The following is a 25,314-nucleotide window of genomic DNA, read 5'->3' as shown; positions in this document are numbered from 1 at the left end:
TTGTTTTTCAAAAGCTGATATTTTTTAGACAGCACTTTGAGTCCATTTAACAAGACAAGATTCTAGTACTGCCATCTTTCCTATCTGGTGCAACATATGATTTCATAAAATTCATGTTACATGTCATAGGTTTAAAAAAATGTACATAGTTAATAAAAGTTGGCTATGATAGTTAAGTTTGAAATACTGGAATAGTGGCAATCAGTTTCCTGGAGATATTTCATCATAGGTACAGTGTGAAAGAAATAACTTTTTTGTTTCAGCATAATGATGTAATAAAACACAAGCAATTTTTGTCGTACAAGTCTTATTGAAAACATACTCCTGTTGTTGTGTTTTGTGCGATAAGAGTCCTACTACACTGTACATTAGGATCAGATATTATTATATGAAACCTGTGGACATTAATTGCTTAGAAATGTGCCATTTTTTCCTTTTTCAGTAAAGATTATGAAACACATTAGAGGATTCTCCAGATGAATAATCATCAGCTTGAAAGATTTAAGCTGAGAGAATTTTTTTTTTACATCCTAGTTTATTGGGTTATTGCTCATAATTTGGATAATGTCATTTGTTACAGATATGGCATGGATTTTGCTTTCGAATTTGGTGATTGGAAGAACCATCTGCCTCATTACATTATGTTTTTAATAAAATTAATCTAAGCTGGGTAATTTTTAACCATTTTCTGTTATTACCATAGATAAGACATTGGAATGCAAAAGTTTTTTTTTATAAAGAAATGTTAGGTCAGATGCACTTGCACTTTACCACTTGGTGGATTTTGAACAGTGGGTCACATGTTACATAATTCTCAGCTGTCTAATGTGCCATTAACAGGATGTTTTTACTCTTATTGATTGTACATGACAACAGTCATCTTAGTTTCCAGAAAGAATTACTGTTATGAATTGGGGTGGGGTGTTGGGGTAATCTGAATGCCTTTCCCAAGGACACAGTAAAGCAGCCAACCTGAGCTTGCCAGGGCAGGGATTGAACCTGTAACCTCAGGATTAAAGGTCTGGTGCTCAACCAAATGAGCTACTGTCAGGCTATTTTAAATGAATAGCATATAGATGTCATAATTTAAGTAAACACTGATCGATGTAGATTGTAAGGCGCTGGTGTGTTGCTTAATTTGGTTTTTCATTATCTAGAGGTTGACCGCCCTCGATATTATTGCCCGGTTCGAGTAAATGTAAATATAAGTAGTGAAACTTAGAGGTGGAATAGATAGAGATCTGAGCAGATATATAGAACAAACCAACATGAGCCCCCGTACTTATAAACAAACAATTTAATCAATTACATAAAACAACTGTGAGAATTCATTACATCAGGAATATACTCTGCTTTTAGATATAAAATTTTCACTGAATTACAGTAAAGAAAATAAAAACACATATATTTAAATAAAATAGCTGATCTGTTTACTGATAGATTTAGTTCATCATATGATCAAGTGAACAATCAAAGTCAATGCCTTGTGCAATTGCATAACCTGTTTCTTCGTTCACTCCACTTCCACTGTAGCTGTTTTTTCGATTCTGTCGGTCTTGCCTCTCTCAGTCCTCTGTATGTAGCACATAGATTCACAGATACTTCACAGGATACGTCTCAGAATTCATCTCAGAATTAACACGTCATACCATACATCGCAGAATTAATCCGTTGCACCATACGTGCAGGAGCTATTTTCTCCCTTTAAAAAAAATATAAATAGAGACAACCAAAATTTTCTGTTGTTTATGATAACAGGGGCTTTTGCATTATTCCCCCTCGTTATCAGATCTTACTATCGGTGCTAAACAGATGCTAAGGCTATCAGTCTGCTCCACATGTCCTATAATGACCCTAGTTAGTTTAATGGTTAATTCATCACGCATTAACATCACACATTAACACCACATGAGGCATAGCGTTTCTGAGCCAGCCTCAATTGACACAAGTGAATAAATGAGATACATTACATGGCTTACTACGTCATTTCAGTCAATACACACTCTCCCTTAATCATATGTGAAATCTTCTAAATTTGGTGAATTTACACGGATTCAAGTAATCACATCAACTAATGTAATGCATGAAATTCGTAGAACCTAATTCTTATGCAAACTAGACGACAAATTCAAACAATTGGTCAAACTTATCTAAAGAAGATTAATGTACGACTTCCTATGCATAAACTCAACACAGTTCTACTACATAAATCAAACTGATATACGAATGTAGAAATTAAATTCATGCAAATATAAGTAAATAAATTCAGCAATATATGGTATCACAAATTACATGGAATTGTCACAAATACCTTTGAGCTTTCAGCGTTCCTCGCTTCTACCGCCAAATTTGTTCATCAGTTTTTCTTGACAACAGTTTTACGAGAGAATTTCTCTGTAAATTCTCCCAGAGTCTTCTTATGCTTGATTTCTCTTGCAGAAAAGCTTAGACTGATTAAAATTTTCGATGTGGCAATATTAAAACTAGGAAATTTAGTGTGGGAAACATGCCCCTTATTTAGCATAACCAATCAGAATCAAATATATCTGCCGCATTTTTCCAGGGGCGCCAAAGTCGGGGTCAACTTGACTTTTTACATTGCAACTACGGGTTACTGGAAATTTTCAGTTTGTGACAGTTTTCCCATGAAATCAAAGTTTACCGTGTCCCTAATAGTCCTTTTGGCTGCTGTAGAAACAAATGCTTAATTAAGAATGAAATTCCCTCCCCCTTTGAAAAGACATTACCAATCATGTCAGAATGGCGATTTGATATGCGCCTGTCCCCATAAATGTAATTCATGTGTTTTTCATTGATCACCAGAAATTTGCCCCTTCACATAGGCCCCACCTTGAAGAGTAAAATCAGGGATTTTGCTCTTCAAATTTTTGCAGATCTAATCTGATCGCCAGAAATTTGCCCCTTCACATAGATAGTGTTTTTTTTTTTCTCCATTTGCTGCCAACGTCTCATACAATTCCATTCTGTCACAAAAAATTATTTACAAAATTGGGAAAACTGTCAGAAATTTTACTGGTGCTTTCCTTGTATGACTTGTATCATGAATTCAGTCAACAAATGGTACTTTCCTGGCAAGACAAAACATGGTGGGAAATCAGTGTGATTGGCTTAACAAATTTATAAAAGTTTGGTACATGACATTTACTGTAAAAGTTCTATGTCCTAGGCAGAGTGAACAATAATTTGATTTATTTTCTCTCATTCTGATGATCTTTTCACAATTTCAGATGCATGTATTTATGCTTTCTCTTTAACCTGAACACCCACCCAACCCAGTGATGCCCCCCCCCCCTTTTTTATTTAAAAATGGGCATTATGATAGCAGTTAATTATGGCACCATCACTGGTGGACACAGTATAACTTGGGAGTGTTTTTAATATTTTTCTTGAAAATTTTACATTTATTTGATTTATAACTAGGTGAATTGAGATAAATGTTATTTCTGTTGTTGACTGGAAAATGATGCAAGCTCATGCTGTTAAGTATTATTATTTCTGGAAATACTTACATTTTTTCCATCGATAGGACACTTTTTACATCAAATTCTCTACCATATTTTTTTTTAGACATCAAATTCTCTACCATATTCAAATTTGCATCTGGCAAATTCATTCCAGAATTTGTTGAAGGAGCTTAAAAGTGGGACCTGCATACTTTCAGTGTACTTGGTGCGCCACTACCATGCTAGAGCAGTCATTCATTATTTTTGTGAGGGACAGTAAAATAAACATAAAAACATAAAGTATGAAAACAATAATACTATGAATAAAATTATTTTATTTGCTAACACAAGGTTTCCATTAAAGGACATCGTTGCATTGTATATGCATGACTTCTTTACATCCATAATTCTACCACTGGATAAATTACCTACATCCATTTTTTTGTACCTGAATATCACTGTTCTTACTAAAACTCAGTTTGCAGTAATGGACCCCGACTACCATGTTATAACAGGTAGTACAAGAGAATTCTTCTCAAAAAATGAATAGTGCAGCATATAATTGTTATCATTTTAAATATTTCCTCTTGGATAGAAAAATAATACAATGTAAGCATATTTTGCTAGTCTTACCATGAAATTATTCGAATTTGGCCCAACATTAACGTTATACTGTCAATGAATCACTTGTATTACAACAAAAAAGATCTGGAGGAATTGGATCTGGATAAAATACTTTTCCACCCATTGTGTCAGCGATTTAAAGTGAATATCTTTGCAGTTTAGAAGTAAATTGTTTGTTGTGCAAGTTTTATACCTCTATGTACATGCACATGTTTCATATTTTGTATGGACTAGTAGCTTATGTAATGATAGCAGGTTACATCCCTTTGTCGAAGTTGTCTTGCCTTGCGCTTTATAATTAATTTAGCATATGTATAGGCGCACTATGTATCTACATGGAAACCAGACTACTTCTGCTAGCTTATATCTGTAAGTTGCACAGCAGGGATTGTCCTGGGCTTCGCCAATGTCGCAAATTGCGATTTTTTTTCCTTATTGGCGACAAAAATATCCCATCTGGCGATTTTTTTGGCGACATACTTTTTGGTTATTTGATTTGTACATACAATCATGGATTTGGACTGGATAAATTAAAAGGCAGAATGAAAGGAAGCCACAAACTTGACTAAGCAATGCATTGGAATCAATCTGTTACACAAACGATCCTTTATTCTTATTGACAACCCCATCTTCACAGTGCATTGTTACATCATAATCTGCTTATGCTGACATCTGGGCTGAGTACTGTATGCTGCGATACAGTCAATCATGCTACCGCACTATACCTACAACTGACCGACTTCTGAAGACGCGAATAGAACAGATAAAATTAATTGTATGGCTAATCCTTCTGTTTTTTTTTATACATATACCAATACAATAGTTTTGCTGAACCTTCATAGAAAACTGATAAGCTTTGAAGTACCGACTACCGTGTATAAATACAAAGCAAATGGAAAAAATCTAAATCACAATTACATCTGTCGCGAGTGCAGCATTTTACTCATTGATCTTTCCTTTTGCCATCAGTCCTGTGTTACGGCTGCAGAGACTTAAACTCTGCAACAAGAAATAGCAAAAGAACAAAAAAACAGTTTTGCATAATTAATAATAATTATTTATTTCTCAAAAAGCAGGAGTGAAAGAATCCCTAAATTGGGTGTGAATTTATGCTTATATATACGGTCCAATATTGCCAGGTGTTGACTCGTATAAGCTTCATTCGTGGGAATGGAGATCCTGTTTTTCTTGTCGAGAAAATTTATACAGCATTCAGTGGTCATTCTTGGGATTTAGGAAGCAATTCACTACAAGCTTTGTGAAGCTAGCCATAAAGGGGGGGGGCTGCTGAGAGACTTCTGGTGTCACCTGTCAGCACTGTAGACTGTGAACGTGGATTCAGTAAGATGAACTTCATAAAAACTGACATCAGAAATAAGCTCTGTATCTCATCTCTCGAGAATTTAATGAGAATCAGCATGTACAGATGTGAAAAATTAGACTTTGAAACTGCATTCAACAAGTGGGCAGCCCTAAAATTGCGACGGATCTTCATGTAACACATTATAACATTTTGTTAATGCTTCTTGTAATTAAAGTAATAACTAATCCATCTTTTGTAATTTTCATTGCCTGTTACATTAATAGACTAAATTAACACTTGGAAAAATGCACACTACTTTTTTGGCGACACTTTTTGAAAATTGGCGACAAAATATTGAGGTTGGCGATTTTTTTGGCGACATCTTTTTAAAAGCCAGGACCATCCCTGCACAGGATAATGTTTATTATTTTGTGAAAAATTGTATCATTTTATCATTACAGCAGGCTTTGAAATCAAAATAAATTCTTCTATCTCTTGAAAACAGTACTTGTGAGACTGCTGTGCTTTTTCAGGAGGTTTAAAGAAAAAATGCAGTATACTATGAATAATTATGAAAATAAAATTTGGTTTAATGTGCTGTGGAGACAACCTATGTGCTGTGGTACATAAAAATAAATTTAAGGGCACAAGTATGCTGAAAATAATTACTGGGACAAAATTACTATAATTTTTTAGAAGACGCTTACACATGGGTAAATTGCATGCAATAGTAGGCTTGTTCCTAAAGACTAATTTAATTTTATCACCATCACCAAACAGGTACAACTGGATGTAAACAGAGATCTCACTGGGACAGATTTTCGAAGTGTGCACCTTCAGTGAAATTTCCTCATCAGTAAATTGTTCATAGGATACAATTTCGATTTACAACGTTCCACAGCTTTATCTTGATGAGACCTGGAACAATTTTAATTTATAGCATTCCACAGGTTTATCTTGATGAGACCTGGAACAATTTTAATTTATAGCATTCCACAGGCTTATCTTGATGAGACCTGGAACAATTTTAATTTATAGCATTCCACAGCTTTATCTTGATGAGACTTGGAACAATTTTAATTTATAGCATTCCACAGGTTTATCTTGATGAGACTTGGAACAATTTTAATTTATAGAATTCCACAGGTTTATCTTGATGAGACTTGGAACAATTTTAATTTATAGCATTTCACAGTGTTAAATGTATCTTGATGAGACCTGGAACAATTTTAATTTATAGCATTTCACAGTGTTAAATGTATCTTGATGAGACCTGGAACAATTTTAATTTATAGCATTTCACAGTGTTAAATGTATCTTGATGAGACCTGGAACAATTTTAATTTATAGCATTTCACAGTGTTAAATGTATCTTGATGAGACCTGAAACAATTTTAATTTATAGCATTTCACAGTGTTAAATGTATCTTGATGAGACCTGGAACAATTTTAATTTATAGCATTTCACAGTGTTAAATGTATCTTGATGAGACCTGGAACAATTTTAATTTATAGCATTCCATGGCTGTATTTGTATGAGATCTGGAACAGTATTGATTTACAGCATTCCACAGCTGTATCTTTATGAGACCTGAAACAATTATGATTTACAGCATTCCATGGCTGTATCTTTATGAGACCTTGAACAGTTTTGATATACAGCATTCCACTGCAGCTGTATCTTCACATGACCTGAAACAATTGATTTACAGCGTTCCACTGCTGTATATTGATGAGACCTTGAGCAGTGTTGATTTACAGCATTCCACTGCCATATCTTGATGAGACCTTGAACAGTGTTGATTTACAGCATTCCACTGCCATATCTTGATGAGACCTGAAACAGTTTTGATTTACAGCGTTGCACTGCTGTATCTTGATTAGACCTTGAACAGTGTTGATTTACAGCATTCCACTGCTATATCTTGATGAGACCTGAAACAATTTTGATTTACAGCATTCCACAGCTTTATCTTCATGAGACCTGGAACAATTTCAGTTTACAGCATTCCACAGCATCATTGTTAGGATTAGTGACCCTTCCTTGCCATCATCATAACACTGGTTTCTGCAGCATAACTTTGTGTCATGGAGTATTGTACCAAATTTGGCATACAGCTTGACACCGAGGACACCTTGAGTGAGTTTGATTTTCAGCATTTACAGGTGTTGTAGCTCTTAAATGCAGATATTTCTAACTTTGATTCCTAATGGTATCTTTTCAGTGGAATGTTGGATTTTAACTAAATTTATGATGCAGCTTTATGTTGATGAGACCATATATGAGTGATTTTCACTGATCCAAGTTTGCATTTACAGGAGTTATGGTCCCAGATTGCTTGGCTTCCTACTCTTAGGAGGAAGAAAAAGAAATCTTGTCAGAAAAATGTTTGTTATTTTACATTTTGAGCTTGTTATGTAGCATATATATTTTTGTTTAAGTGCTTTGATGTTTTCCACTAAATCAGTGGTTAGTTTCAGACATTTTTACTTTGTTAAAGTACAAGGATGAAAGTAGTATTTATATGAGTTTATTGGCATTTAGATAGTTCACATGTTTGTATAATTTTCATGGTTATTGAGAATCAGGTACCGGTACTTCAAATGAAATATATGATGATAAACTACTTTGTAGAAAAAATTAAGTAACTTCTAAGCTTGCACTATTGAAGAGTTGGACAATTCAGGAATGTCTGCCTTATTTGTCTTTGGAAGAATTATGTATTGTGGTATCTATTTGCAACTTATTGAGGTCTTTATAAAGTATCAGTTCAATCTTTTTAATAAGATTTGATTTGAAGAGGTCCCACACAAGTAGCTGTCTTCTGATTGTATGTATAGGTTTTTCTTGAAGAAGTCATGGTGTTTAATTGCACTATAAAGTACCTGCAGTATTTTTAAAATAATTTTACAATAAATTATAAGCATAAAAACTTACTAAGATGAAATAGTTCTGTAAAATATGCTTTAATTGGCAGAGAAAATCTTGATTTTGTTATGTTTATGAACAAAAGTGATTGCACTATTAACAGAAATGCTTGCCAGACAAATACGAAAAAAAATTAAAACTATATTATATTTTCAATAGCAATTAGAAACAAATTTGCTGCCAGTGTCTAAGAAGTACATGAGTATAAGATTGATTGTAACACTGTTTAGACAATGAACATATTTGAATTAGCAAATCCATTTAATTTCTTCATTCGACAGACCACATCCAAATGATGATAATTGTTTGAATAACTGGAATTATACCCCAGCTTGCAAAACTTTTCTCAGCTGTCATTTTTCTTTATTAGTGATTTTAATCTTTGTTTTATTAACTGGTCAGTAGATTGTGTCATTCCAGTTAAATCAACCAATAGACAAAATCAGTATGTACTTGATATGATGGATGATGATTCTTTACACCATCATGGGTATGTGAACAAGCTTTCTTTCCCGTATTATTTCTCCATCAGTTATGCTGGTCACCATGTATGGCTTGATCATGTGCTGAAAAATAGTGTTAAACCCACAACAACAGCAAGTTACTAATACCACATTGTAAGAGAGGATTCTTGATTTAAGATGAAGAGGGATATGGCTAGAGTTGGCTGAACAGAGGCAGCCACTGCTACTCTCATTCCAAAAAAAGTAACTATTGTTAAATAAAGAGTCATCACAAATATTTTGCAGTATAAATTTTTCATGTTTTCAGATGTTCTTTTTAAATCAGGTTTTACTGCTTATTTTTTTATCCACAGGTAGATTTTTTTTAATTCTATGTTGTCTTTTTATGTAATGCCATGTGCATACTATGCTTTTCTTAATTTCAGGCAGGTTGTTTTGAAGTCCTGGATCAGATGCTACGACAGTATAACAGCTCCATTGCCTTGATGCAGCAAGAACTATGTAGCAACAACTACATCCAGATGACAGAGGCAGTGAAGAAATTAAGAGGGAAAATTATACCTCGCTTTCAGGACTTATTCTTAGAGCAATGTAATCATGGTTTTTAGAATTTCATTATAAAACTTGTATTCTTAGATTGTGAAGTTTAGGTATCACTTTCTGGTGATGTTGTCCTCATCAACAGTTCAGTTTAGGAGTTATCTCCCTTCTCTTATTGCTGTTAAACATACCATTTTTATAAATGAAAAGAATTAGTCAGAAATATGTCTATGCTTAATATAAAAAATTATTATCATTATTTTGTTAAATCTCACATTGTTTATTACATTTGAAAATCATTTCTGATGGAATAAAATGATTACATAATGTCCTCCAACATATTTCTGATAAAAGGCCAAGGAATGACATTTGTGGTTGTGACGATCAATGCCATTTATACTCATGTCCATGGTGGGTAGAGATGTAAAAAGTTTAGGAAATTTCAACCAGACACCCATTGATCCTAATGATCAGTTACCCTAGTAACCAGTCAAAGGGCATCACATGGTTCCTAGGGTATTATTTCTATTATTTCCGGAGAAAGGTGGACGATTAAAATTTTAATAGCTCTGAGCCCCCAGTCAGCAATGCCAATGGTCTAGCTGTATAAATAACTCAAGGTGCAAACTATAATAATTCAATGAAATATTGCAAATGTATTCAATAATTTAATAGTTTTCTCATTCGCAGTTTCTTTTGAACAAATACAGTCAATGACCTATTCACATTTGCCAATTACTATTTCATCAGTGAAATTAAAGGTCTTAAGTGGGAGTGTTTCCTTTCAGTGTTGTCTTTGCTACTCATCTGTCAATCCCTGTTCACCTCTTGTTTCTCATTGGTACTTCCAGTACCCTTGACAGTGTGCTTTCCTGGCACTTATGGATCCATTCCTCTGACACTTCCAGTACTCTCTGTCATGTGCTTCTTCTGGCACTGCACCTTCACACCAACTGCTGACGTCACTATAAATGCCAACCACATACTGTCCACGTCTATTCCCTTGTCTCCTATCCTTGGATGTCGAGTCTAACACCCACCTGGAAAGCTTCCTAATGAAGGCTTTGTTCACAAATCCAAAACTAGATTTCCAACTAGAATTTCCTTCCCGCCATTAATAAGTGCACAACTTATGCTACTAGGAGTGCAGTCTAATGGCTCTCAACTTTTCTTCGATCCGCCCCTGGTGAGGTTCCCACATTGATTGAAAAATGGATTTAGTTCAGACATAAGCTGTTGCTTGTTTAGACTTTGCCCTTGATTGAATCTCTCAGTTTTGATTGGATATGGTCTGGTCTCTTTGGAAACTGCCTTGAGTAATTTAACACTTGTCACTCTCTGGTTTCCGTTTTCCCGAAGCCTGAAATTGCTTTCAAGTCAGTCGTGACATCACTGATGGATTGCAAAACAAAAATCGGAGTCTCTGCCTCATTGTCCAGGTTGTAGAATTCCTTTTGAATTTACCACAGATGGGTCATTGCATAATGGTTAAATGACAGACAGGTAGTTTCTTTGAGTCCAGAGAATCAGGTCTATAGTCGTAATCTTACATAATATGTATTGACATTATCCATGATGTTCTTAACTACGAATTAACTATAAAAAGATATGAAGTATCAGCAAATTTTCCCACATGTGATAAAGGGAAATGGTATTAAATGTGAACCTGAACTGCTTTGTTGTAGGTTCACACATGCCAACCCCCACTAATATAAGTGGCAAAAAAGCATAATCGGAGCATAAAGAGAGCAATCTATATGTTACATGCCTTAATTATTAATTACAGAAAACTATGAAAAACATACATTTATTTTAGCTACTTTCTTTGATCTCAATTAAATTTGTGTCACAAATTGGCTAAATCTATGTGGATTAGTAGCTTACTTTAACTAGTCAACATTATCAACTTCATGAATAGTCGTAAAGTCCAAAAATGATGACTGCTGTATTACATCACTGTCAGATTCTTATTTCAGAATTTTAAAAGTGCTATTGATTTGCCCTTTTCCAGATGTTAAAAGTGCTATTGATTTGCCCTTTTCCAGATGTTAAAAGTGCTATTGATTTGCCCTTTTCCAGATGCAACATGTTTTAAGTTTAACAAAATCCCTCTTCTCTAACAATTCTTGGTCATATAACATCCGTCAATGACATCAATAAAGTATGTATATTACAATATCTGGCGCCATTTATTTTCAGGTGATGAAGTATAAAATGAAAATATAAATATCTTGGACTTCTTATGGAAGATCTTGATCAGTTTACTCCCCTCTATCCAAGTTGGCTTTGATATCATTCTGAGACTACCCAAAGAATGCCAGATTATACAATATACAGTTTGCGCATTAGTATTCTTGTTTCTCCTCCTCCAATATTTTTGTTACTGTCATTTATCAATATTACATGACAAACATATATCTGCCTGTGCCCAGCATGCTGTATGTGCAGCTGCAGATCATTGTATTGAACATCATTTTTTGTATCTGTCTGCTTCGTGCCCGAGTTTTGTTCATTTGGTAGGATCTTAAACAATATTACTGAAGCATTTGGAAATGTTTCATTGAACTCATTTCAAGCATCTATGTGATAATGGGAGAACCTGTATGAATCCCATGCGTTTGATGTGGGTTTTTTACCAGTAAGGTGAAGCAGTTGAATTTATTATCACTCTGAGTGACAGATGAGGTATTCTTAATTGAGATACATTTATGCACATGCTTCCATGCTTCATAGTGGTCATTGGTAAGTGGACAGTACAGGAGAAGGTTCTTCACATAAATCTTGTAGAAGTGAAGGACAGTCTCCATTCTTGAAGCACTGGAGGAAGAAAATCTAAGGGAAGATGTTTTTGATAATTTTAGACAACTCAGTGAATTAACTCTTCAAACAAGGGAGGAAGAAATAACCTGAACTCTGCTTTACGGTGTGAAAGTTCATCTGTTGGTGTGTGCAATACGATATGCACATACATGTGTAACAAATCCTGGGCAGGCTCATTGTCTTTGTCAATTCAGTATCAAGAAGAGGTGTGCTGCTTCATATGGAGTGGTCTCCATCTATCCATCTTTTAATGAGTTTGTGCTCTATGGGGCCAGGCCTATTTGTGATACAGTGGAAGAAGAAACTGCCCACCTTTGTCTCTCCATTTCTGGATTCTGAGGCATGGGTCATTGGTGACCTGTCAGTTACCTGGGAGGGGATATCAACCTATGCCTTTACCCCGTTCTCCCTCCAGTAGTCTTATTAATAACACTAACAGAGAAGATGAAATGCAAGGCTTACAGAAGCATTAAGATTGCCCATATACAATGGGAGAGATCTTGGATCAGCAATTTGCTTCATCTTGTGACATACACAGGACAATCTTTCTGATGACACCCCCCCCCCACTCTACTTTCTGACCCCCCACTCATGACTGACTTGTCCATTTTCAAGTTAACCAGGCCCTGCTAGTTCACTTTGTTCTTCTGGGTTTGGACAAACCCTTCAAGAGTAGCAAAGTTGCTGGGCCTAGTCTGCACTTTCGGATGCTACCTGGTGTACAGGAAGCATATTCAGAGCCCATCACTGGTTCTTGAACCCAGTTAAGATGGGAAAGCTAAAGATAACCTCACAAGCACTGGCTTCTTGAACCCAATTAAGATGGGAAAGCTAAAGATAACCTCACAAGCACTGGCTTCTTGGATAAAGTGGGTTAATACTCTGAACTCAGGTTTCCACAGATCTGGCCTTTGAATGTAATGTGTCAGTTTGAGACAGTAGAGAGAGTTGGCTGACATATCTTTTCTACTTTCTCCAGCTTTTTCTATGGGACATGGCCTCATGAAAGATTTGAATCCTGTCAAACCAAGGTAACTGCCAGACAATTATCATTCTCTATTTGTGAAGCTCAACCTTGTTTTCTGGCATGGATTCTCCTGCAGAACTTTTGTAGGTAAGCCAGAACCCCAGAGGAATTGCCTTCACATAAGTAAAAAAATCCATTTTTATGACTTTTAAGCATTTAACTGTAATCCAGGTCTGATCACTTAACATTTTTAAGCATTTAACTGTAATCCAGGTCCGATTACTTAACATTCTTAAGCATTTAACTGTAATTCGGGTCCAATCACTTTAGGCACTTGACTGAACTTATTTGTTCTTTGATGAATAGAATATTATGTCCATGCTCATCTCAAATAGAATTTAGGAACCCGGTTGAATAATTTTAATGTTTTGCTTTCTGCAGTTATTCATCTCTCTTCATACAGTTCATGTAAAATTAGCATTCATATAAGATTCTTAGATTAAAGATAGACCTCATTATCTCAGATATCAGTCACTTGTACCACTCAGATGACTGGCTCAGTCACTTGACTAATCTGCACCACTCAAATGACTTGCTCAGACATCAGTCACATGTCTGATCTGCACCAATCGATGGCTTGCTCAAACATCAGTTACCTGACCAATCTGCACCTCTCAAATTACCTTCTCAGACATCAGTCACTGAACTAATCTCCACCACTCAAATGACTTGCTCAGACATCAATCACTTGGGTAATCTGCACCACTCAACAAATGACTTGCATAGACATCAGTCACTTTGACTTATCTACATTGCTCAGATGGCTTGCTCAGACATTAGTCATTTGACTAATCTGCACCACTCAAATGACTTGCACAGACTTGGGTATAAAGCTTTATTTTGCCCTTGACCCACAAAAGAGTGCCAACAATTGTTTGATCACACAGTGCTTTGAGTATTCAGACTTATACTGCACATTTATTCCATTTGAATGGTATAATAGTGTTGTTGTTTCTTTTTTCTGCTGACAAGTAATATTGCCCTGATTGTTTTCTTCTGTTTTCAGTGTTTATCTGTCCAAGTATTGGGTTTTATGAATTCCTGGACCTGAAGATTTTGTCACAGATTTTATCATGGCAGAAAAAGAGTGGTTGCTTTGGAATCATGCGAAAACTGTCAAAAGAAGAGCTAGCAAAAATGGATTTATCTGTTCTAGCAAGATTTAAAGCACATGACTATGATTATTTAGATGACAAATATTCTGTCTCAGATACTGGTGATATGGTGGCAAACAATCAACCTTTACATTTTGACAGCATGCATCAAGACACAGTCAACTTTAAAGTCCCTCCTAAGAATCAGGTGCAACATGGACAGTTTCCAGCAGTAGATTTAAAGAACATGTCAAATTTTGTAAATCATCAAATGAACCATTTTAAAACTCTTCAGGAGCAAAATGTTGTGGATCATGGATTGAGGAAGCTACTGAGTACGGAGGGTGTTGACAATTCCTTTGATGGTTTAGTGCATCAAAATAGACACCTTTTAGCAGAGAAAAGTCTTGGAGGTAAGCTTCTTAAGTTGCCTCAAATATATGCCGTCAGTTTAAATCAGTTTGCCCAACAAATCTGTTAAATGATGGGGACTTTGTGGTTTTAGATACCTGTTACTGTTTATTTTAATCAATTGATTTGAAACTAATTTTAACAGAATAAATGGAGGACTTGTACTGCAAATCATGTTGCGGAAATAGGGAGTTATTTAGTTTCTTTTCTTGCACTGTAAACACAAGAGCTGTAATGTTCTGTTAGACATGATTACGAGCCCTATACATCATTATTGTTAAAAGCAATATTGACCATATAAATTATTCCATTCAGAACTCTCTACTTGAAACTGCAAGCAAAGTTTAGTTAGACATAATTCACATTATAGAATAGATCATTAAAGGATATTTTTACATAAATGACACTATTATAGGAAATAAATGTCACTTTCAGAAATTCTTTTAAAAATTCCACCTGTAGCATATTTTGGTGTGAATGACAATCAGTAATATATAACATGCACCCTCATTTTCAACACAGCATAAGTGAAAACTTTAATTGTGATGGGTAACACACAGGCAATATCCTTCATTTCAAAATCATGATGCTTTTGCTTTATTTTCATCATGAAACAAGATACTGTTTTTGGATTGTGCACTATCATCATTTGTTAAGTGAAATTTGATTGGTTTGCATTAAAACAGTGCTTGACTGTTTCTCTGTTGTTTTCATTTGTTGCTTAATACTTGGATGTAACTACAATGGTTAACTTGTTTTTCTCAATGCAGGAGTTTTATATGTGGCCCACTTTGATATCTTGGTGGTCTAGATAAGGATTCAAGACTGAAAAGAAGGTTCTTTGTGAAAGTTCAGATCATTATTTAGACTTATTTGGACTATCATGACACATCTGATATATATCTCAGAATCTAAGGTGAAATTTACCATATATGTTCACTTTTAAGACAAGTCAAACTGGAAACAATGATCCTGACCTGCCATAGCATAATGTGCCTGCATATCAGGGTATATGTTGTTTGTTTTTCTGTTTACTCCTAACAAACTGCACATACCAAGATCTGCCAGCACATTATGCAGTGGCAGATCTGGGTCTGTGCTGTTTGCATTTGGACTCAACTCATAAGCAAGTATAGATAGTACTTGACAGTGCATTATAATTATGTTAGGCATATCAAAGCTTTGGCTGGACCTACTATGTTTGAAAAACACTATGCTGAGTCAGTGATGCATTGGTCATAAGAAGTATAAAATGTTGTGATTTAAAATGAGAAATAAATCGTAAAACCATTTTTATTTTCCAAAGAAAAGGAAATGAATTCAAATTTGTCGCAAGAATGTATTCGTTATCTCCACAGTATATGTTAATGTTATTGTAATGAAGTATTTTGCACAGCTTGAAAATGTTCACAAATAGATGAAAAAGTTACCACTCTTTCATTAATAACAGTATACTTTATCCTAACTTATTTGTATTTTACAATCACTTATTTGTTAAGTGCTAACAGGGATGTAAAACTTCTTGAAGGGCCATTCAGGACAGTCAAACTGACTTTAAGGTCACTGTTATTAAACAACCACGTTTTTTCCATCTGTTCATACATTGGCACAAGTTTGTTATCGCTACTTCTTCTAAGCTACTTGCAGGGCTGCCATGAAACATTACACACCCATTCTTCTCAAGACTAGTTGGTCCTAGAAGAATATGGTGCCAGTCAGATGTCCATCCAGTATGGACTGCATGGCAGCCATCTTAAAAATGTTGTTATTGCTTCTTCTTCTTACGAACAGGAATTCATTTAAGCATGGGGTTTTCACCAGAAAACCTCTTATGATGTCAGATTAGTCATAAATGAAAAACGGTTCTACATAGACATCCAATATAGCCAAAACACTACCCATGGTTCTATATAGACATCCAACATAGCCAAAACACTGCCCATGGTTCTACATAGACATCCAATATAGCCAAAACACTGCCCATGGTTCTACATAGACATCCAACATAGCCAAAACACTGCCCATGGTTCTACATAGACATCCAGTATAGCCAAAACACTGCCCATGGTTCTATATAGACATCCAACATAGCCAAAACACTGCCCATGGTTCTGCATAGACATCCAATATAGCCAAAACACTACCCATGGTTCTATATAGACATCCAATATAGCCAAAACACTACCCATGGTTCTATATAGACATCCAACATAGCCAAAACACTGCCCATGGTTCTACATAGACATCCAATATAGCCAAAACACTGCCCATCATGAAAATGGTTATACATAGACATCCAATTTAGACAAGCACTGCCCATCATGAAAATGGTTCTGCATAGACATCCAATATAGATAAAACACTGCCCATCATGAAAATCTTGTATAAACTGCCTTTTCAGAATGGGTGGTCATATCAATATGGATGGTTTATTAAAAGACTGTGTTTTTCCTAATCTAACATCAAATATGGTCATCATAGCAACCATCTTGAAAATCTTTTTATAGCTTCTGCAGAGGAATGGAAGGTCATTTCATCATATCCTTATGATGTCTAGTTTCTTCCTAAATGAAAATTATTCCACTTGGACATCCAATATGGATGCCACAGTGGCCATTTTTTAAAATCGTGTGCTACTTCTCCTGAATGAATGGTCATGTCAACATGGGATTTTCAATAAAACACTATTTATGATGTCTAGTTGGTCTTGAATGAAAGTGGTGCTAATCCAAGAGTCAATATGGCTGCCATGGCAGCCATCTTAAAAATCTTCCTTTTTGCTACTTCTCCTGAATGGAAAGTCATATTGTCATGAGGTTTTCACCAAAAACTTAGTTAGTTCTAAGTACAAAGGGTGTCACCTGGCCATCCAGTATGATTGTCACTGGTCTGTGGTTATCTTGAAAAAGATTTATCATTTTTCCACCTGAATAGATGGTTATATCAACATCGAATTTTAATTGAAAGACTGTTCACTGTTTATATGCATCAGACATGACTAAACTGTAAAATGTCACTTTCATACGGGTTTTCATTGTAATGATAGAAGGAGAGTAGAAGAAAATGAGAGAAGTTGCATATAAAAATATGTAGACAACTGACAGAGGAGAAAATTTTCTTCAAATGAAAAAAGGTATATAGTTTGATTGATATTGATAAAGCTTACTGTCCATCCAATTCAATAATTTATATTAAAGATAACTTTGAGGTATAACACTTCAGTAATATTTTGTGACATATTTATGTTCTTTGTCTCAAAAATATTTTTATTTATTATTTATTTATTTTGTCAAAAATGTAATTAAAAAAATGTTTTTCTTTTTTTGCATTGATTTTTCATCACAATCAATTTTTTTGCTGTATTTGAAGTTTATGTGTATTTAGATACAGTGTTTCCTGTTTTGATGTTGATTTAGATGCAGCGTTTCCTGTTTCAGTGTTTATGTTAATTTAGGTACCATGTTTCCTGCAAGTTCTGTGCTCTTGCTACATTCTAGTTTGTTAACTGAATAAGACTATTTTTAATTCAATCCTTTATCAACAAGTTTTGCTATAATTATTTTTCATTTCATTTCATTTTGACTCCAATTAAGTTGAGGCAAATAATCATTTATTCAGAAAAAGTAGGTTCAGTAATAGCATGCCATTTTCAGATATGGATGTCTAGCTCTGGTCTTGGACTCCATTTCAGGTGGCTGTCTCTCCCACAAGACTGCTGTTGCTGCTGGAGCACTTGTTATGTACCTACGTCACCTTTTAGATCCTGATGCTGTTCAGACTTTTAATCGATCTGCCAGTCACAATGAGGGGCTTCCAAGTGATAGGCTACAATCCCTACATAGAAACCTTAAAAAGCTTCACAAGACATCTCAAAAAGGTGGTAATGTCCACAAGGGGGATAATTATCAAGTACAAGGTGATGATTATAGAAACAACCAAGTTCAGCCTCCAAATCTTGGACATGAAGGAAATGATGTAAATATTCAGATGCCTTGGTCTTCCCACAAGTTAGGTCCAAGTCCATTTGGTGTCCCAAACCATAATCTTTATGATGTAGGTGGCATGGGTCAGAATGAAGATAAATTTGGGGATATTAACATCCCACATAAAATGATTCATTATCCGGATGGGGGTGATGACAAGGGAAAAGAGAGAAATAATAATGCTGGGAATGGGGGTGGGGGTGGTGATAACTACTATGATGGAGATGAGGAACATGCAACTTATAATGAAGAAGATGATGGTGATTACAATGAGGATGACAATGCTGAAGATAACACATATAAAGATGATGTTGCTGGTGATAATCACATTAATCAAAATCTTCCAAATCAGGCTGGACATGTGGGCAATAAAAAAATTGATAATCATTCCTTTAACAAGGGTAAGAAAGTGGAAGCGAAGGATGAAGATGGATATGGAGGTGATGATAATGCAGATAAAGATGATAACAATTATTATGATGACCATGAAGAGAACATGAAGGAACATAAAAAGGGAGATAACTCTCACAACCAGAAGAACCGTGCACACGATATAGTGGCACAGCATTTTAAGGAAGAGATAAAACTTGTGGATGTTTCTCAAGATTCTCCCTCATTCAAAATGCTTGGTTTTGTGTTTGTTTTATGCATGACTGGTCTGTTATTGTTAATGTACAGATTTATAAAGAAACGAAGAATTCATATAAGATATTCCCCGAGGACTACATACAGAGTGTAAATGCTTGTTTGTCTTTTGTAAATGGATGGCTTTATATAACTGTTTATTTGTTATACCTATTAAGAGATTAGACTTAGATATATTATATATGGGGATTGGTTTCAATAATTGGACTTTTTTTTACCTTACTTTAATTTGTACAAAGTCCAGAATTTACAAAATGTTTGCTTTGCCCTTTACTGGCCAAGCCTCCAAAAACTGAATGATCCAACAGTTTTTATTGTGGTCTGGTATTGGAATTTTTTCCCATCTGGGTACAGCCTTTACTCTGCACTGTGTCTCGACTATTTGGGGCTGCACGTTTGTTGCAGAAAATTGTCTGCGGAAGCTGGCAAAGCCAGTTGCCATAACAATGTGCGATACGAGTCTTATATTTGTTTCTCCTAAGTGGAAGTCAGAACAGTCTCAGATGTCATCTTTGTTAGATTGCATGTAAGTGCAGTATAAAATTACACACACACACACACACACACACACACACACACACATATATATAGAGAGAGAGAGAGAGAGAGAGACCAATGAGAGTATAAAATGACCTTGTAAAGCACGGTCCTTTAAACATGATCAGACTTTAGAAGATGATTTTAAAATATTGATTTGAAACAAAATGATGGAGTGATGTGAAATTAAGTCATCATTCTTCCTGAAAATGTAAGAAACATCAAAAAAATATTTCTTAAATTTTGCCATGTTTCAGTCCATTAAAAAAACTAAAAGAATGTTCACATGCCATATCAGATCAAGTCTCCACATCATCGTCTCTTATCAGTCAGTACATTATGTGCATATTATGTCGTCATCCAGTATAAGTTAACTGTACTCTGTAGGCCTTGCCTTTTTATTCGTTTTCCTTATATTTAATGAGCCATATTTTAGTCGGTCATGTTTGTGGATGGTTGATGCAACATTTGTAAACATTACCGACCAGAATTCAACTAGTTATTAGCTGCTACTGAAAATGTAAATTAGTTTTGTTGGTATGCAGATGTCACAAGAAAACCTCAGTTTCGTTGACTATTTTTCATGTCTGTACTTCTTTTTACTGCTGATTTAAGCATTGTGCCCTGCTGAGAAACATAAATCTTGGCTGTGCCAGTATGTTTTACAGTGGAAAAGTGATGAATTAATGATGAAGAAGGTCCTGTTTTGATTAGTATTCAACAAGAGACCTGGAAGAATATTTGTGATTATGTTTTAGGACCCAGTTTGAATGATAATGTTGACAAAAGTTCCAATTCTTTAATCCTCAAGACCTTAAACATATCTAGCTGGTTGCAAAGATTGCATAGGGCAGGAATTTGACAGAAAAGAACTTTGAACTGCTTAAGTTTGGTAAATGTTTGGGATCCAGAGGAGAAAAAGATGTAGTTACAGAATTTAACGATTGGGACCAAGTCCTCAGCTGATGCTAAAGAAATATGGACTGGGAAGCAGGTCCAGCTGATGCTAAAGGAATATGGACTGGGAAGCAGGTCCAGCTGATGCTAATGGAATATGGACTGGGAAGCAGGTCCAGCTGATGCTAAAGGAGTATGGACTGGGAAGCAAGTCCAGCTGATGCTAATGGAATATGGACTGGGAAGCAGGTCCAGCTGATGCTAATGGAATATGGACGGGGAAGCAGGTCCTGCTGATGCTAATGGAGTATGGACTGGGAAGCAGGTCCAGCTGATGCTAAAGGAATATGGACTGGGAAGCAGGTCCTGCTGATGCTAAAGGAATATGGACTGGGAAGGAGGTCCAGCTGATGCTAAAGGAATATGGACTGGGAAGCATTTCCAGGTGATGCTAAAGGAATATGGACTGGGAAGCAGGTCCCGTTAAAATACTGTAACATTAATAATAGTGCTTCAAGGAATATGGACTGGGAAGCAGGTTCAGCTAAAAAAAATGAGGCATGTCCCAGGGAGAATTTTTGATAATATTGTAATTTCAGTGAGATACAATTAGGAATACATTTAGTCTTTTATTTAAAGGTAATGTGAGCAATTTCTGCAATTTTCTTTAGACTTAAAATAACAACAGTTTTATTTATGAGTTTATGATAGTAATACTTCATGTTAAATTTTTGGTTGCATAAAGTCATATTTTGAATATTAATAGATCAAAGCAAATGTAAATTCATAATTGGAAAAAAATGAAAACTTATGTCTTAGACAAAACAAAACTTTTTAAAAAGTACTTAAAAAATTGTTACATGTTGCTTTATATACAACTGAAACAGTTGTAGGAATATAATGTTGTTGTTCTAGGGTTTAATGCCATTTTTCAGCACAAGATAGGCTATACATGGCGGCCAGTATAACTGGTGGAGGAAGAACCCTGGAAAACCCAGGGAAGAACCACCGACCCACGAGAAGCTACTGGCAGGCTTTCCCACATACCCATGTTAGCCGAGCCTTGGACATGAACCCATGCAGATGTAGGAATATAATTAAAGAGAGCATTATTTTCTATAAGCACTGATGGCTTCCCATGTGTTCAGCTGTAGCTCTTTTATTCGTGGTGAAATTTATTGAAGTCGTGAGCAATATAAAAAGAGTTGTCATTTGAAATAAATCATGTCATATTGTAGAGTTGGCTACTTGTTTAACTTACATACAGTTAGGAAATTGAGTCGTGCACTCAGGTTCACACTGGGTTTTGTCACCAGCTGATTGGTACCTAAAAGAATCAGTTTTGACACCTAAATGAATATTTCTAATTACTGAATATAACAAGTGTTCAGTAAAGAGGATTCAAGTTATTTCTTTAACTACCTGCCTGGACAGCAAACATAGTCATATCTTAGGCACCCACAAATAGAAAATGCCTTGAAGAGATAGTCAGCAGAAAGGTTTTGCCATAAACTACTTTTTTATTCTAAGTGTTTGCTACATGTGTATATATTTCCACCAGATTAATATTTTTAACAAAGTGCAAATGTAGTAATTGACAGTTTAACTGTTGGCAACAGCTGTCAGCCAAGTATTATTAAAATAAAAATGCTAACCAATGTCAACCTGACCTGTGTAGGAAACATTAGGTAATCTAGCCTAGGGTGCTAAGCATGTCCAACTGTGTAGCAGTATGGTTCATAGGAAATTTTCTCATTTAGCATGAAAAAAATTCAAATTTTAACAGATTGCTATCTTGCTTCAAATATTCACAAAAATACAAATAGTATTTACAAGATTCATCATTCCAAAATTGTTACACACCATTTTTGGACAGTTCTAATGATTTTTAATGGGTCTGTTAAACATTTATTGGCAGACAAGGTTTTAGGTCAGGCACAAAGTTTGCTTACAACAAAATTTGGATATTGAAAGCACATGCTTTCTACAATGTGCTTTGCCAGCCCAGCCCTCTCATTAATTATCAGTTGGCCAAATGTAAATGCATGTGTCACACTGACCTTGTTGCCAGTTTGGTACAAGTGTGATAAACAATGTCCTGGGAAACACCCCACTTTATTTACATGCTAAATTGACTGCATTACATTTTAGATCCTTCCTTAGACTCCCGTTTTCCTTCACTCAGGCATATCTCAGTTCAAAGTATTTCACTACATTCTTTTGAAGTCTAGGCCACAGTATAATGTCATCTCAGTTTTCAGTTTTTGTGGGGGAAAAGAATGAAGCTTAAAGATAATTGGTTGAAAAGTGATATGATACTTATTGATCATATCTTTGAGTACACATGTACTCATTTGTGACAACATTTGGCACTGATCCTACTATAATGGTGAAATATGGAATAGTTTTCTTAGCATTGCATATTTTCTTAGTGAAATTCATAGATATACATTTCTAATTCATTGTGTGAAAACAAATAAAAAAATTTATTTCCATATTTAGCAAGTACTTCTGTGAATTAATGTCAAAATATCTTGACTTTTTCTGAGAAGAACCAAGTTTATTTGCTAAGTAAAGTTTTAAAATTGTCACAAATTTGAGTTTAAAAAAAAAAATCAACTTGTTACAGTAAAGTCCCTGTAAAAGTGAGAAGAATTTATTCCATCTTTTCATTTCTTTCCACTTCAGATATTTTTTGTTTTATACTCAAATAATGAAAAGTATAATATCAAGATTTTTTTTTAATTCGTTAACCCCTGGAGGGTTTGTCATTTTTGCTTGTCATGTGAGTAGGAAACATATTTAGGGGACTATTTCTGAATATATCCTAATAAATCAACTTCCAAGAGATTTCTGGTTAACCTAATGCCTAGTTGTGTTGGAAACACTTTTCATTGGTTATTTCACTCGCGCAGGGTTAAAGTTGGAATGGTTTTTTTTTTTTGTTCTTTTGTTTTTTGCTTAGCAAACCCATCATTTTTGTATCTGGACCACTTTTTATTCCAAATTCCCATCTTATTTTACTTCTTTGCGAAGGTTCACCTGTCTTTGTGCAGATAAGACCAGTCTACCTTAGATCTGAGGCCAAAATATCTAAAATCCAGACACAAAGTCCTATTGCGATTTTCCCTGGCCAAGTCATACCAAAGACTTACAAAAATGGTACTAACAGCTGCCATGCTTGGCGCTCAGGATTAAGAGGTTAGTGTTGGGACTGGTCGGCCTGATGACAGGATAATGTGACTGGGTGGGACATCATGCTACATGTCTGCGGCATGATGCCCCAGTGCTGGACATCACTATAAACTGTCATACTGCAGACATCGTAGCAATATGACTGAAAAATTGTTAAAGCTACGTTAAAAATCCAAATCACACACATACACACACACACCTATTGCGATAATGGGCGAATTTTTGTTAGATTTTTTTTTTTTTTGTCTAGATGGATGTTTCACTTAAGCAATCTATATATCAGTTATTTGTGCTTCTTATGTACATACCATACTTGTTTATAAGTCGTCAAACTGCAAACAATAAAGATCCTGATCTGCTGTAGCATTGTGCACATCAGGGTCTGTGCGGGTTTTTTCTACTGATTACTCCTAACAAACTGAATGTCCAGATCTGCCAGTGCATTTTGCGATGGCAAATCTGGGTCAGTGCAATTTGCAGTTGGACTTGTCTTATAAGTGAGTATATACAGTAGGTACAATATTCCACGTTATGTATTGGTGTAACTCTATTGTTAATGGAGTGAAAATTATGTATCTTTAATTATAATGGTATTGTGATTAATAATCATTTCTGCTGAGAATGACATTTTTTAATGTATTGATGAAGACAAAAAAGGGGAAATAATTATAAGTAAAATTGCAGTGATTTTTTTCTCAAGTAAATTTTTCTTGAAATTAATCAAATTCCGCTTTTTTTGTATATGGTGTAATGTAGTTACTTCAAGTTCCTTCACTGCATCTTTCTTGTGTGTCATAAATAAACGCTGCCATTTTCTAATTTAGCAGATTTTAGCTGTATTAGTCTTAGACCAAAAGAGCTTATGTATGATATGGTCTGTTATCCATCATCCAGCCTTCCATTGGCACAAGTTTGCCATAACTACTCTGCCAAAACTACTTGGAGAATTGCCATGAAACTTTGCACACATTCATTTTATGCTTTAATTGGTCCAAAATTAAAATATTGTCGCTTGGACATCCAAAAGTGGCCACCACTTATTTCTACTTATTGGCGGTTGGTCGTATAAGATGATTTCGCCAAAAGACTAATTCTGATGTCAAGTTAGTCATAATGATATCCATTTTGGTCACCATGACTGCCATCTTGAAAACTAGTTATCGTTACTCCTAAAAGACAGAAGTCGTATCAGCATGGTGTTTCCATCAGAAGGCTTGTTATGATGCCTTGGTCCGAAGTACAAATCACACTAGTCCAACATCCAATATGTCAAGCATAGATGCTGATATGACAATCTTATTATTGCTAAGAAATATGTCAACAATCAGCTGTTAAAAATAAGTCTTATCTTGAATTTCTTGAATGTTTTTTCAACCAGTGG

The 25,314-nt window shown here is 35.2% G+C and overlaps 1 protein-coding gene across 1 annotated transcript in view; it reads left to right on the top strand.

The window, feature by feature from the left end:
- LOC149805462 (uncharacterized) overlaps positions 1-23,708 on the top strand; it is a 40,880-nt gene extending 17,172 nt beyond the window's left edge. Inside the window, exons 4-6 of the mRNA XM_089950051.1 lie at positions 9,210-9,375; positions 14,178-14,678; positions 18,368-23,708. Coding sequence (XP_089806177.1) covers positions 9,210-9,375; positions 14,178-14,678; positions 18,368-19,398 — 1,698 coding nt within the window. The 3' untranslated portion in view covers positions 19,399-23,708. The remainder of the gene's footprint in view (positions 1-9,209; positions 9,376-14,177; positions 14,679-18,367) is intronic.
- The last annotated feature ends 1,606 nt before the right edge of the window (positions 23,709-25,314 follow it).

The sequence above is a fragment of the Sinohyriopsis cumingii genome, chromosome 2 (genome assembly GCF_028554795.1).
Source record: "Sinohyriopsis cumingii isolate HCF-2022 chromosome 2, ASM2855479v2, whole genome shotgun sequence".
NCBI lineage: Eukaryota > Metazoa > Mollusca > Bivalvia > Unionida > Unionidae > Sinohyriopsis > Sinohyriopsis cumingii.
Note: the sequence above shows the minus strand (reverse complement) of the source record. Positions and strands in the feature narration are given on the sequence as shown.